Below are 13,444 nucleotides of genomic sequence, written 5' to 3' on the forward strand. Positions count from 1 at the left end.
TTGTCACAGGGATCAGTGACCACCCCAGAATGTGTGGGGACACTGTGGGACAGAGGGGTCACAGGGGAATGTGGATCCCATGGCTGCAGGATCCTGGGGAATTGTGACAGAGATGAGTGACCCTTGGGATGTGTGGGGGACACCCTAGGACAGTGGGGTCACAGGGAAGTGTGGATCCCAGGGAAATTGTTCTCACAGCGATGTGTGACCCTCGGGATGTGTGGGGACACCCTGGGACAGAGGGGTCACAGGGGAAATGTGGATCCTAGGGGAATTGTTCTCACAGCGATGTGTGACCCCCCCAGGACGTGTGGGGGACACCGTGGGACAGAGAGGTCACAGGGAAATGTGGATCCTAGGGGAATTGTTCTCACAGCGATGTGTGACACCCCCAGGACGCGTGGGGGCACCCTGGGACAGTGGGGTCACAGGGAAATGTGGATCCCAGGGAAATTGTTGTCACAGGGATGTGTGACCTTCGGGATGTGCGGGGGACACCCTGGAGCAGTGGGGCCACAGGGAAATGTGGATCCCAGAGGAATTATTGTCACAGGGATGTGGGGACACCCTGGGACAGTGGGGTCACAGGGGAATTGCTGTCACAGCGCTGTGTGACTCCTGCAGAGGCCGGAGCTGCGCTCACAGGGGCGTGACACCGCCGTGCCGTGCAATCTGCACCCCGGGGTTCACGCGGCACCCCCAAATCTGCAGCGGGGCGCTCAATACCCGCCACGCCGGTGCCCTCCCGGTGCCCTGCCGGTTCCCCCGGTGCCGCTCCCCCCGCTGGCAGCCGGATCCCCGCCGCCCCTCCCCGGTAGTGCGTGCCGCCCCGCCCCGCTCCGCTCCGCTCGGCTCGGCTCGGCCGCGGGCAGCTCCCGCTGTCCGGCATGGCCCTGTCGGTGCTCGCCGGGCTCTGCCTGGCCGCCACGCTCGCCATGTTCGCCACCGGCCTGTGAGCGACCGGCGGCGGCGGCCCCGGGCGGGGCGGGGGCGCTGCGGAACGGACGGGGCCAGCTCGGGGGGCACCGAGGGCCGGGGGGAAAGGGGGGACCCCAGGGCTGGATTTGGGGTGCAGAGGGGGCCTTGGGGGATGAGGGTGCAGTGAAGACCCCAGGGTTGGATTTGGGGTGCAGGGGCCATAGGGGATGAGGGTGTGATCAGGACCCCAGGACTGGTTTTGGGGTGCAGTGGGGGCCTTGGGGAGGGGGTTTGTGGGGGTCTTGGGGGATGAGGGTGCAGTGAGGACCCCAGGGCTGGTTTTAGGGTGCAGTGGGGCCATAGGGGATGAGGGTGTGATCCGGACCCCAGGACTGGTTTTGGGGTGCAGAGGGGGCCTTGGGGGATGAGGGTGCAGTGAGGAACCCAGGGCTGGTTTTGGGGTGCAGGGGGCCCATAGGGGATGAGGGTGTGATCAGGACCCCAGGGCTGGTTTTGGGGTGCAGGGGGGCCTTGGGGGATGAGGGTGTGATCAGGACCCCAGGACTGGTTTTGGGGTGCAGAGGGGGCCTTGGGGAGGGGGTTTGTGGGTGCAGGGGGGCCATAGGAGATGAGGGTGCAATGAGGACCCCAGGGCTGGTTTTGGGGTGCAGGGGGGGCCTTGGGGGATGAGGGTGTGATCAGGACCCCAGGGCTGGTTTGGGGTGCATTGTGGGGCCTGGTGGGAGGGTTGGGGGTGCAATAGTGTGGGCACCAGAGGCATTTTGGGGGCTGCAGTGGAGGCCGTGGAGGGACATTTGGGGGTAAAATAGGGAACGTTTGGGGGTGCAGTGAGGGCTATAGGGGGGTGTAATGGGGAGGGGACCAGGCCCAGTTTGGGGGTGCAGTGGGCCATGGAGGGCTGGTGCAGAGGGACTGGGGTGGTGTGAGCCCTGTTTTGGGGTGCAGGGGGAGGGGAGCGGGGGGTGCAGGGCCTGCTGGCTGCAGAGACTGGAGCCCCCCACCCTAGCACTGCCGGGCACCCAGGAGTGCTGCCCTCCGCCCTCCCCAGGTCTGACCTGCGCCAGATGTTGGCGACCAAGAGTGTGGAGAACATCCAGTTCCTGCCCTTCCTCACCACCGACGCCAAGTACAGCAGGGTGGGATCCTGGGGAGGGGGGGGGGGTCACACAGATTTGAGGGGCAGGGGGGATCCCCCCGGCTGCAGCCAAGTGCCTGTGCCATATCCCTGCAGCAACCTGAGCTGGCTGGGCTATGGCTGCCTGAAGGGGGACGGGACAGTGATCACCGTCAACGCCATCGGGGCGGCTCTGCAGACCCTCTACATCCTGGTGTACCTCTACTACAGCCCTGCCAAGGTGAGGCAGGGGCCTGGGGCCATGGGGAGGATGGGGGACCCTCACCTTGACGTCCCCCTGCTGTCCCTCCCAGCGCCCCGTGCTGCTGCAGGTCCTGCTGCTCCTGGCTGTGGTGGTCACTGGCTGCGGCTACTTCACCATCCTGGTTGACACGGGGGCACGCCTGACACACCTGGGGCTCTTCTGCAGCGTCTTCACCATCAGCATGTACCTCTCACCGCTGGCTGACCTGGTGTGTGGGGCTTGGCAGGGCTGGGGCTCGCCAGCCCGGGCCCTGCCTGACGTTTGCTCCTGCAGGCCAAGGTTGTCCGGAGCAAGTCGACGCGCTGCCTGTCCTTCCCCCTGACTGTCACCACCCTTGTGGCCTCCAGCAGCTGGACACTCTATGGCCTGCAGCTCCACGATCCCTACATCACAGTGGGTTGGGGTGGTGGGATGCTGAGGGGTGCCACCCCATCCTAGCCCATCTCATCATGTCCCAACCCATCCTACTCCATTGCATCCCACCCCACCCTGGCCTGCTTCACCTGCATTCCACCCTTTTCCATCTCATCCCATTCTGTTCTGTCCCCCTCCTGCATCATCTCACCCCATCCCATTCCCATCTCACCCCACTCCATCCCCATTCCACCCCGATCCCATCCTATTCTATCGCCATCCCCACCCCATTGCCATCCCATTCTACTCCATCCTATCCTATCCTGTCCTATCCTATCCTGTCCTGTCCTATCCCCATCCCTACCCCATTTCCATCCCATCCTGTCCTTCACCATCCCCACCCCACTGCCATCCCATCCCATCCCATCCCACTGATCCCATCTCATCCCATTGATCCCATCCCACCGATCCCACCTCATCCCATCCCATCAATCCCATCCCATCCCACTGATCCCATCCCATCCTATGAATCCCATCCCATCCCACTGATCCCATCCCATTCCATCCCACCCCATTCCCCTCTCATAGCTCAGCTGAGCACTTGGCTCGGCCCCGTTCAGCACCGCCTGTGTCACCCAGCCAACTGTGACAGGGCTCAGCATGATGACTATTGATTTTCATTAATTAGCTGGGATGGGGCCATTAAGCCTCCCCTGGCACCACAGGGGGAGGGGTACATCCACTGTCCCCCCCTGTCCTGCAGGTCCCCAACGTGCCAGGGATCGTCACCAGCCTCGTGCGGTTCTGGCTCTTCCAGCGGTACAGGCCAGAGCAGGACAAGCCCTACAGCGCCCTGCCTGCCTGAGGGGGCCCCTCAGGAGCACCCCAACTCTGGCCTGGGCTGGCCCCACCGCTGTCCCCTCGGCCACTCCCAGTGGGACACCAGCAAGGACCTCCTGCCTCCAGCCCTGCGTCCTTCAGCCAAGGCCCTGGAGCTCTCAGCGAATCCTTTGGGGTACTGCAAGCCCCTCAAACCCCAGGTGGGAGGAAAGTTCTCCATGCCCATGGCCCTGCCTGGCAGCAGGATTTGGAGGGGCAGGGCTTTTGAGTGGCTTCCAGGGGTCCACGTGTCACTTTTGTATGGGTTCAAGTGCCTTTTAATAAATCACAGACTTCCCAGCGCCTGCTTCTTGTACCTCCCTCCTGCTGCAGAGGATGGCACAGCTCTTGGCCCTGCAGCTGCTTTGGGAGCTCCTTGTGGCCAGCCAGGGGGGCTGCTTATGGCCAAACAGGGGCTGCTTTTTGGGGAGGGGGCTCATTCTGACACACCCTGGGCTCTGCAAACCCTGGGTAGCCATCAGCCCTGGTGTTGGGGCCACAAGGGGAGCCCAGGGAAGCCAGCGCTGCTCTGAGCACCCTGAGGGAGCCTCCTGTCACAGTGTGAGGGTAAAAGTCTGTGGAACTGACGAGCAGCCACCACGGGAAACTGTGGCAGCAGCTCTCTGGTCACAGAGAGCGACGGGAATCGATGGGAATCCTTGCTAAACCCCCGTGGATGGAGCAGGCCTGGATCAAGCATCGATGCTCTGTCAATTAACCAATTAACAGCGATGTGGAATGAAGATACCAGGCTGTGCTTCAGTGGAGGGGCCAAATCACACAGCAGACACCAGAGCCTTGCAGAAGGAGACCCCCACCCCATGGAAGACCCCCCCAGGACCGAGGAGCCTGTGTTCTCCCCAGAAGGGGAGCCCAGGGAAGCCAGCGCTGCTCTGAGCACCCTGAGGGAGCCTCCCATCGCAGTGTGGGGGTAAAAGTCTGTGGAACTGATGAGCAGCCACCATGGCAGGACCTGGGGATCGATGGGAATCCTTGCTAAACCCCCGTGGATGGAGCAGGCCCGGATCAAGCATCGATGCTCTGTCAATTAACCGATTAACAGCGATGTGGAATGAAGATATCAGGCTGTGCTTCAGTGGAGGGGCCAAATCACACAGCAGACCCTGCAGACTTAGAGACCCCCACTCCATGCAGGACCCCCCCAGGACCGAGGAGCCTCATGCCCCACTTGGCCAGATGACACAGCTGGGATGAAGGATGCTGGCAGGAGCCATGCTGTGCCTCTGCTGCTCGTGCACACCTCACACACAGCCTGGAAAAATCCATACAAAGGGACAGAGCTGAGCGTGGTGCCAAGGGAAGGAGGACGAGCTCCTGGCGTGCTCTGTCTTGCCCTGTGGAGCTGGGGCTCCCCGTGCCTGCTCTGGCTGCTCCCAGGACTTGGCCCAGCAGGGAGGAGCCCCCCAACCTCGGCAAAGAGCTGCCAGCCTCGGGAAAGGGCAGCTTTCTCCACTGCCACACCTCGGCTGCCAACCGGTCGCTCCAGCTGGCCCGTGCCGGGAGCGCCGCTGACGTGGCCCCTCGTGCCAGCTCCCAGATCTTCCAGGCAGGGAGGAGCTGCTGCCACACGGGCTGGGAGGAGCTCCCCACGGCCCTGAGCACAGGCTCTGGATCGCCCTGAGCAGCCCCTGGATGACCACAAGTAGCCCCTGGATGACCATAAGTAGCCCCTGGATGACCATAAGTAGCCCCTCGAAGGCCATGAGTACAGGCTCTGGATTGCCATGAGTAGCCTGCACAGGGTCATGGGTAGCTCACACATGGCTGTGAGTAGCTCCCAGATGACCACAAGTAGCCCCTGACGCTCCTGAGTAGCCTCAGTAGCCCCTGATGGCCACAAGGAGCCCCTGAGGGACACAAAGAGCCCCCTGCTTGGCTGTCAGTAGCCCCTGAGGGCCACAAGGAGCCCCTGGATGGCCACAAGGAGCCCCTGACTGGCTGTCAGTAGCCCCAGATGGGTGTAAGTAGCCCCTAATGGCCACAAGGAGCCCCTGACTGGCTGTCAGTAGCCCCTGAGGGCCACAGGTAGCCCCAGGAGGGAGCGAGGTTGCCATGAGTAGCCTTCAGAGTCATGAGTAGCCCCTGCATGACCACAGGTAGCCACTGGATAGATACAGCAGCCCCTTTGAATGCCCATGAGGAGCCCCTGGTGACCCTGAGTAGCCCACAGAAGGCTGTCAGTAGCCCCCAGAGCACTGCTGTAGTCCTGGCCCCACCAAGGCCCCACGTGGCCAAATCCAGAGCAATGTCACCCCCCCAAACCACTCATGTGCCAGCGAGCTTCCCACTCTGCTCCCACCAGCCTTTGCTGCTCAGGAAACAGCTAATTAGCTGCTCCTGCTAATTAACCCGAGTCCTCCCTCCCGCTCCCAACTGCTCCTTTCTGCAGAGCACACACAGCTGCTAATTAAAATCCCAAAGTCCGGGGCAGCAGGTTCCTGCACACGGGGTCAGAGAGCAGAAATGGGGGTCCCCACAGAGCCCCCCACCCCTCCCTCTTCCCAGTGAAGCCCAGTGAGGATGGGCAGAGGAGTCGGCGGAGCTCCCCTGGAGGTGCTGAGGGGGTGGGGGACACACCAAACCTCAATTTAAAGGCTGTGTCGCCCGCCCCACCCCACCAGTCCCTCTCCTCCTTGCCGGGAACTCGGCCCGCGGGACGGGATGAGGCTCCTCCAGCCCTCACCTGCCGGGCTGAGCCACCTCTGAGCCGGGAACGCCTCTGGGGCACGGCCCCGGCGCCGCATCCGCTTCAGAGCAGTGCCAGAGAGCTCAGCGAGGGGCAGCAGCGGCTCCGGGGGGTTCCCATGGGGACCCTGCCCTCCACAGAACCCCCAAACCCTCCCTGCACCCCCCAGAGCCCAGTGATTCCCTGGGGAGAACCAAATCATTCCAGAGCCCAGTGATTCCCCCGGGATAACCAAATCATTCCAGAGCAGAGTGATTCCTCTGGGAGAACCAAGTGACTCCTCCGGGTGCCTTCCAGCAGCCCCCAAGCTCTCAGGGGACAGGGCATGGAGACCCTGCCCTTCACAGAACCCCCAAACCCTCCCTGCACCCCCCAGAGCCCAGTGATTCCCCTGGGAGAACCAAATCATTCCAGATCCAAGTGACTCCTCCGGGTGACTTCCAGCAGCTCCCGAGCTCCCAGTGGACCCTCATAGAGACCCTGCCCTTCACAGAACCCCCAAACCCCCACCTCACACCACCCAGAGCCCAGTGATTCCCCTGGGAGAACCAAGTGACTTCTCCAGGTGCCCTCCAGCAGCACTCGAGGCTCTCAGTGGACCCTCACAGAGACCCTGCCCTTCACAGAACCCCCAAACCCTCCCTGCACCCCCCAGAGCCAAGTGATTCCCCTGGGAGAACCAAATCATTCCAGATCCAAGTGACTCCTCCGGGTGACTTCCAGCAGCCCCCGAGCTCCCAGTGGACCCTCAGAGAGACCCTGCCCTTCATTGAACCCCCAAACCCTCCCTGCACACCCACCTCACACTCACCTACTCGCCCAGAGCCAAGTGATTCCCCTGGGAGGACCAAATCATTCCAGAGCAGAGTGATTCCCCCGGGAGAACCAAGTGACTCCTCCAGGTGCCTTCCAGCAGGACTCTCAGGGGACAGGGCATGGGGACCCTGCCCTTCACAGAACCCCTAAACCCTTCCTGCACACCCACCTCACACCACCCAGAGCCCAGTGATTCCCCTGGGAGAACCAAGTGACTCCTCCAGGCGGCTTCCAGCAGCCCCCGGGTTCCCAGTGGACCCTCACAGAGACCCTGCCCTTCACAGAACCCCCAAACCCTCCCTGCACCCCCCAGAGCCAAGTGATTCCCCTGGGAGAACCAAATCATTCCAGATCCAAGTGATTAGTGACTCCTCGGGGTGCCTTCCAGCAGGGCTCTCAGTGGACAGGGCATGGGGACCCTGCCCCTCACAGACCCCCAGACCCGCACACACCCCGAGAACCAAGCCCGGCATAACCGAGTGACTCCCGCGGGTGCCCCGCCGCAGCCCCCGAGCCCGCAGCGCCCGCTCCCCGTCCCCGCCGAGCCCCGCGGTCACACGCAGCACGGCCAGCACCGTCCGGGCCTTTATTGAGCCCCGAGGCGCAGCCCCCGCCGCCGCAGGTCGGCCCTGGCCGCCCTGATGTGCTCCTGCAGCTCGGCCGCCGCCTCCTCGCAGTCGTTGAAGGTGGCCAGGCGGTAGCCCACGGTGGCCAGGGAGAAGCAGCCGAAGGCCACCAGCAGGTAGACGGGCAGCGGCAGCAGCGCCTGGCGGAGCGGCGCCGGCAGCCCCGGCGGGGCCAGGGCCAGCGCGGCCCAGGCCGAGCCCAGCAGGGCCAGTCCGCAGAGCCACTGCGCCAGCTTGGTCATGGCGGCCTGAGGGGACAGCGGGAGGAGGGGAGCCGTCAGAGGGACAGCGGAGAGAAGGGACGCGGAACGGAGGAGGAGGGAGCCGGGAGAGACGGAGCGCCGCGCGCCGGGCCCGGTCTCCCCCGGCAGAGTGGCTCCAATCCCCGCTGGGCCTCCACCCGCCGGACACGGACCCGAACCGGGACTCGAACCCGGGTCCCGACACGAACCCGAACCGGGACCCGAACCCGGGTCCAGACCCAGCCCCACCTGGCTCCGTCCCGCTCCCGGTGCCCGTGCCGCTTCCCGCCCGTGATAGCGTCAGAGCGGCGCCGCGCGCGAGGGCTGCCGGGAGTTGTAGTTCTGCGGAGCCGCGCCAGAGCGCGCCCCCTGCTGGCGGGGCGCGGCGGCACCGGGAGCCCCCCGGGAGCCCCGGTCCGCCCCCGCTCCCGGTGCCGCAGGAAGCGCCGGGCTTTGTCGGCCGCCGGAAGCATCTGGTTTCCTCCGCGTCCGGCCGGAGGGGTGCCAGGGACCCGGCGTGGGAGCGAGTCCCGCCCGCCCTCCCACGGCTGCGGGAACCGCGCCGTTCCCAGCCCGGCAGCCCCGGTGCCCCCCCGTGCAGTGCGGAGGGCACGGACGGGTCTGCGGTGCCCTGCCAAAGGCAGCAGGCTGAGCTGTGCCAGCGCAGCAGCTGGGGCTGGACCCCCACAGCCCCCTGCCCGCTCCAATCCTGGCTCCACTGGGATCTTCCTGCCTTGCAGGGCTGGGCACACGCGATGCCAGCAGCACATCTCCCACCCTCGGCCACCCTCACCTCCCCTGGGCAACCCAGAACCTACCCCGGGGCCACTTCCAGCCACACTGGCACACAGCGGGGCCAGGAACTGGGCTGGCAGCTGGCACAGGGGACAAGAAGCTACAAAGAAATGGCTTTATTGGGCAGGGGGAGTCCCGGATCGGCCACAGGGAGGGGGCTGCCCCAGGAAGGGGCAGCAGGACATCAATTTCTCTTCCTGCCCTTGCCAACAGCCTTGGCAGGGGGAGCGACGGGCGCTGTGGACTGGTAGAGAGTGGAGGAGATCTTGTTGATGTAGTAGAGACCCACCATGGAGAAGATGAGGCTGCGGGGGCAGAAGAAGGGAAGAGGCTGCTCAGCTGCTGGGGCAGCGACATGCCAGGCTCACCCCAACACCTTGGCCCTGGCTCCCACTCCCCTGCCCTTCCCAAACCATTTCCATTGGATCCTATTGTGCTGCCCTTCCTAAACCAACAATTTCCCCTTGGATCTCACTGTGTTGCCCTTCCCAAACAACTTCCATTGGATCCCACTCTCCTACCCTTCCTAAACCAACAATTTCCCCTTGGATCTCACTGTGCTGCCCTTCCCAAACAATTTCCACTGGATCCCATTGTGCTGCCCTTCCTAAACCAACAATTTTCTCCTGGATCCCACTCCCCATCCCTTCCTAAACCAACAATTTCCCCTTGGATCCCAGTCCCTTGCCCTTCCTAAACCAACAATTTTCCCCTGGATCCCACTGTGCTGCCCTTCATAAACCAACATTTCCAGCTGGATCCCACTGTGCTGCCCTTCCCAAAAACCCTCCCTTGGATCCCACTCCCCTGCCCTTCATAAAGCAATAATTTCCCCTTGGATCCCACTCTCCTGCCCTTCCTGAACACTTTTCCCTTGGATCCCATCGTGCTGCCCTTCTCAAACAAACAATTTCCATTGGATCCCACTCCCCTACCCTTTCCAAACCAACAATTTTCCCCTGGATCCCACCGTGCTGCCCTTCCCAAACAATTTCCATTGCATCCCATTGTGCTGCCCTTTCTAAACCAACAATTTCCCCTTGGATCTCACTCTCCTGCTCTTCCCAAACACTTTCCCTTGGATCCCATTGTGCTGCCATTCCTAAACCAACACTTTCCATTGGATCCTACTCTCCTGCCCTTCCTAAACCAAACACCATTCCCAAACACTTTCCCCTTGGATCCCAGTCTCCCGCCCTTCATAAACCAATAACTTCCCCTTGGATCCCACTCTCCTGCCCTTCCCAGACACCCTCCCTCAAATCCCACTCCCCTGCCCTTTCTAAACCAACAATTTCCCCCTGGATTCCACTCTCCTGCCCTTCCCAAACAATTTCCCCCCAGGATCCCACTCTCCTGCCCTTCCCAAACACCCTCCCTTGGATCTCACTGTGCTGCCCTTCCTGAAACCACATTTTCCCTTTGGATCCCACTCCCCTGCCTTTCCCAAACACTTTTCCCCTTGAATCCCACTCTCCTGCCCTTCCTAAACCAACATTTTCCCCCTGGGTCCCACTCCCCTGCCTTTCCCAAACATTTTCCCCCTGGATCCCACTCCCCTGCCCTTCCCAACCACCCTCCCTCAGACCCCACCGTGCTGCCCTTCCTCCCAGCCCCCTGCCCAGCCTCCTGCCCCCCTCCCGGTGTCCCCCATGACCCCTCGGTGTCCCCTCCATCACTCCCACCCCCCATGTCACCTCTGCACCTACCAGGTGGTGACACAGACCCGGTGGATGAGGCCAGAGGCGAACAGGGCCAGCAGGAGGCAGGTGAGGACTGTGGGGAACCAGGACACACACCAGGCTCATGGGGGGCCGCGCCTGCAGCCCCCCGTGCCCCCAGCCCCAGGAGAAGCTGGAGAGGAGCTGCCACAGCTCCAGGGCAGGGCTGGGACCACCAGTGCCACCCCTGGACCCCGCTGTGTCCCCGCTGCCCTCCTGGGCTCCCCCAACACTTACTCTCAGGGAATATCTTGGCCTGGAAGCCCTTCCCAAAGATGAGGTTCTCCAGGTTGTTGAAGGCCTGCGTGTGGAGTTAAGGAACACAACGGGATCCTGCTGCCCTCATGGCCCACCCTCCCTGCGCCCTGGGAGGTGTTGGGGCCACTTTGGGGTGCAATGGGGCCAGAGGGGGGTAATGGGGGCCAGTTTGGGGGTGCAGTGGGGCCATAGGGGGGTGTAATGGGGAGGGCACCAGGCCCAGTTTGGGGGTAAGGTGGGGGCCATAGGGGGGTGTAATAGGGCCCAGTTTGGGGGTGCAGTGAGTGCCAAAGGGGGTGCAATGGGGAGGGCATCAAGACCAGTTTGGGAGTGCAATGGGGGCCATAGGGCGGTGTAATGGGGAGGGCACCAGGCCCAGTTTGGGGGTGCAATGGGGGCCATAGAGGCGTATAATAGGGCAGAGTTTGGGGGTACAGTGGGGGCCATGGGGGGTATAATGGGGGGGGCATCAGGCCCAGATTTGGGGGTGCAATGAGTGCCAAAGGTGGTGCAATGGGGAGGGCATCAGGCCCAGTTTCGGGGTGCAATGGGAGCCATAGGGGGGTGTAATAGGGGCCAGATTGGGGGTACAATGGGGGCCATAGGAGGGTGTAATAGGGGCCAGTTTGGGGGTACAATGGGGGCCATAGGGGGGTGTAATAGGGGCTGGATTGGGGGTACAATGGGGGCCATAGGAGGGTGTAATAGGGGCCAGTTTGGGGGTACAATGGGGGCCATAGGGGGGTGTAATAGGGGCGAGATTGGGGGTACAATGGGGGCCATAGGGGGGTGTAATAGGGGCGAGATTGGGGGTACAATGGGGGCCATAGGGGGGTGTAATAGGGGCCAGTCTGGGGGTGCAATGGGGGCCATAGGGGGGTGTAATAGGGGCCAGATTGGGGGTACAGTGGGGGCCACAGAGGGGGTGTAATGGGGAAGACATCAGGCCCAGTTTTGGGGGTACAATGGGCACCATTGGGCAGTGTAATAAGGCCCAGTTTGGGGGTACAATGGGGGCCATAGGGGTGTAATAGGGGCCAGTTTGGGGGTGCAATGGGGGCTATAAGAGGGTGCAATGGGGAGGGCACCAAGGCCAGTTTCGGGGTGCAATGGGGGCCATAGGGGGGTGCAATGGGGAGGGCACCAAGGCCAGTTTGGGGGTACAGTGAGGGCCATAGGGGGGTGCAATGGGGAGAGCACCAAGGCCAGTTTGGGGGTGCAATGGGGGCCATAGGGTGTTATAAAAGGGCCCAGTTTGGGGGTGCAGTGGGGGCCATAGGGGGGTGCAATGGGGAGAGCACCAAGGCCAGTTTGGGGGTGCAATGGGGGCCATAGGGTGTTATAAAAGGGCCCAGTTTGGGGGTGCAGTGGGGGCCATAGGGGGGTGCAATGGGGAGAGCACCAAGGCCAGTTTGGGGGTGCAATGGGGGCCATAGGGTGTTATAAAAGGGCCCAGTTTGGGGGTGCAGTGGGGGCCATAGGGGTGTAATGGGGCTCAGTTTGGGGGTGCAGTGCGGAGGGCAGTAGGGGGTGTCACGGGGGCTGCCCCCCAGCACCCCCGTGGCCCTGTTCCCACCCCCGTGTCCCCTGCAGCCCCGTGCTGAGCCCAGGGATGCCGTGAGGGAGCAGACGAAGAGCGCCGAGCCCAGCAGCCCGCCCTGGATGGTGAGCCACTCGGTGGAGGCCAGCTGCCGGCTGTACATCTGCATCCCGGCGAACAGCAGCAGCGACAGCAGCGACGACAGCGCCAGCGACGTGCCCGTGCCTACGGCTGCGCCCCGGGGCGGCTCACACCGGCACCGGCACCGGCACCGGCACCGGGGCTGAGCCCAGCGCCGTGCCCTGCCCCCTTCCCCCAGCGCAGCTGCCCCCCGCTCCCGTTAACCCCGTTATCCCTGTGCCCCCGATACCCTCCTGCCCCATCACAGCTCCATTCCCTCTCCCCGGTACCCCCCGCCCCGGTACCCCCCGCTCCCGTTAACCCCGTTACCCCCGTGCCCCCAATACCCTCCTGCCCGCCACACCTCTATTCCCTCTCCCCATTGCCGCCCGCCCCGTTATCCCCGTGCCCCGGTACCGCCCGTTCTCCCTCCTCCCGTTCCCCCCGCTATCCCCGGTGCTCCTCCCGCCTCCGTTACCCCCGTTACGCCCCCGTTACCCCCCGTGCCCCCAGCATTCCCATCGCCACCGCTGTCTCCGTGCCCCCCCATTCCCCCCCGGCTCCCCGTTACCCCCCGTGCCCCCCCCCGTTACCCATGGTGCCCCCAGCCCGTCCCGGTGCCGCTCCCGGTGCCGCCGTTCCGCGCATGCGCGCTCCGCCCAGCGCGCCGCGGGGACACGGCAGCAGCGCCGGGCTGCGCCTCTACGCATGCGCGGGAGGCCCCGCCCCTCCCAGCGCGCGCCCCCTGGCGGCCGGGAGTGGCACTGCAAGCCCGCGCCGCCCCGGAACGCCCCCTGGCGGCGGGGACGGGAACAGCGCGGGGCCGGGACCCCCGCACCGGCACCGCCACCGGCACCGGGACCCCCTCGGGAGCACCCCGGCAGCACCGCCCGTGCCGGCGCCATGCTCATCCTGCTCGCAGCCCGCCCCCGGCGCCGCTCCCCGAGCGCCGCTCCTCGGGGGATGCTCGGTGGTGCGGCGAGAGCATCCCCGCTCCGCCACCCCCGCGCCGGTGCCGCCCCTCCGGTGCCTCCAGCGCCCTCCGGTGCCGGCGGGGCGGGCGCCGCC

At 64.2% G+C, this 13,444-nt stretch overlaps 3 protein-coding genes across 3 annotated transcripts; 1 reads left to right on the forward strand and 2 right to left on the reverse strand.

The window, feature by feature from the left end:
• The first annotated feature begins 828 nt into the window (after window positions 1–828).
• Window positions 829–3,688, forward strand: SLC50A1 (solute carrier family 50 member 1). Its single transcript, XM_064401691.1, has 6 exons — window positions 829–952; window positions 1,988–2,065; window positions 2,171–2,294; window positions 2,368–2,526; window positions 2,592–2,711; window positions 3,436–3,688. Exons 1-6 carry the CDS (start codon window positions 888–890, stop codon window positions 3,535–3,537), a joined length of 648 nt encoding a protein of 215 aa, XP_064257761.1. The 5' UTR covers window positions 829–887; the 3' UTR covers window positions 3,538–3,688.
• A 3,953-nt stretch (window positions 3,689–7,641) lies between these two features.
• DPM3 (dolichyl-phosphate mannosyltransferase subunit 3, regulatory) lies at window positions 7,642–8,346 on the reverse strand. The gene is made up of 2 exons (XM_064401603.1): window positions 8,192–8,346; window positions 7,642–7,948 (listed from the first exon to the last, which is right to left on the reverse strand). The coding sequence occupies exon 2, from the start codon at window positions 7,940–7,942 to the stop codon at window positions 7,661–7,663; it is 282 nt and encodes a 93-aa protein (XP_064257673.1). The 5' UTR covers window positions 7,943–7,948; window positions 8,192–8,346; the 3' UTR covers window positions 7,642–7,660.
• Window positions 8,347–8,838: 492 nt separating this feature from the next.
• On the reverse strand, window positions 8,839–13,103 carry KRTCAP2 (keratinocyte associated protein 2). Its single transcript, XM_064401602.1, has 5 exons — window positions 12,970–13,103; window positions 12,333–12,487; window positions 10,696–10,759; window positions 10,447–10,513; window positions 8,839–9,042 (listed from the first exon to the last, which is right to left on the reverse strand). Exons 1-5 carry the CDS (start codon window positions 13,022–13,024, stop codon window positions 8,922–8,924), a joined length of 462 nt encoding a protein of 153 aa, XP_064257672.1. The 5' UTR covers window positions 13,025–13,103; the 3' UTR covers window positions 8,839–8,921.
• Between the last annotated feature and the right edge of the window lie 341 nt (window positions 13,104–13,444).

This window comes from Passer domesticus, chromosome 32 (assembly GCF_036417665.1).
Source record: "Passer domesticus isolate bPasDom1 chromosome 32, bPasDom1.hap1, whole genome shotgun sequence".
NCBI lineage: Eukaryota > Metazoa > Chordata > Aves > Passeriformes > Passeridae > Passer > Passer domesticus.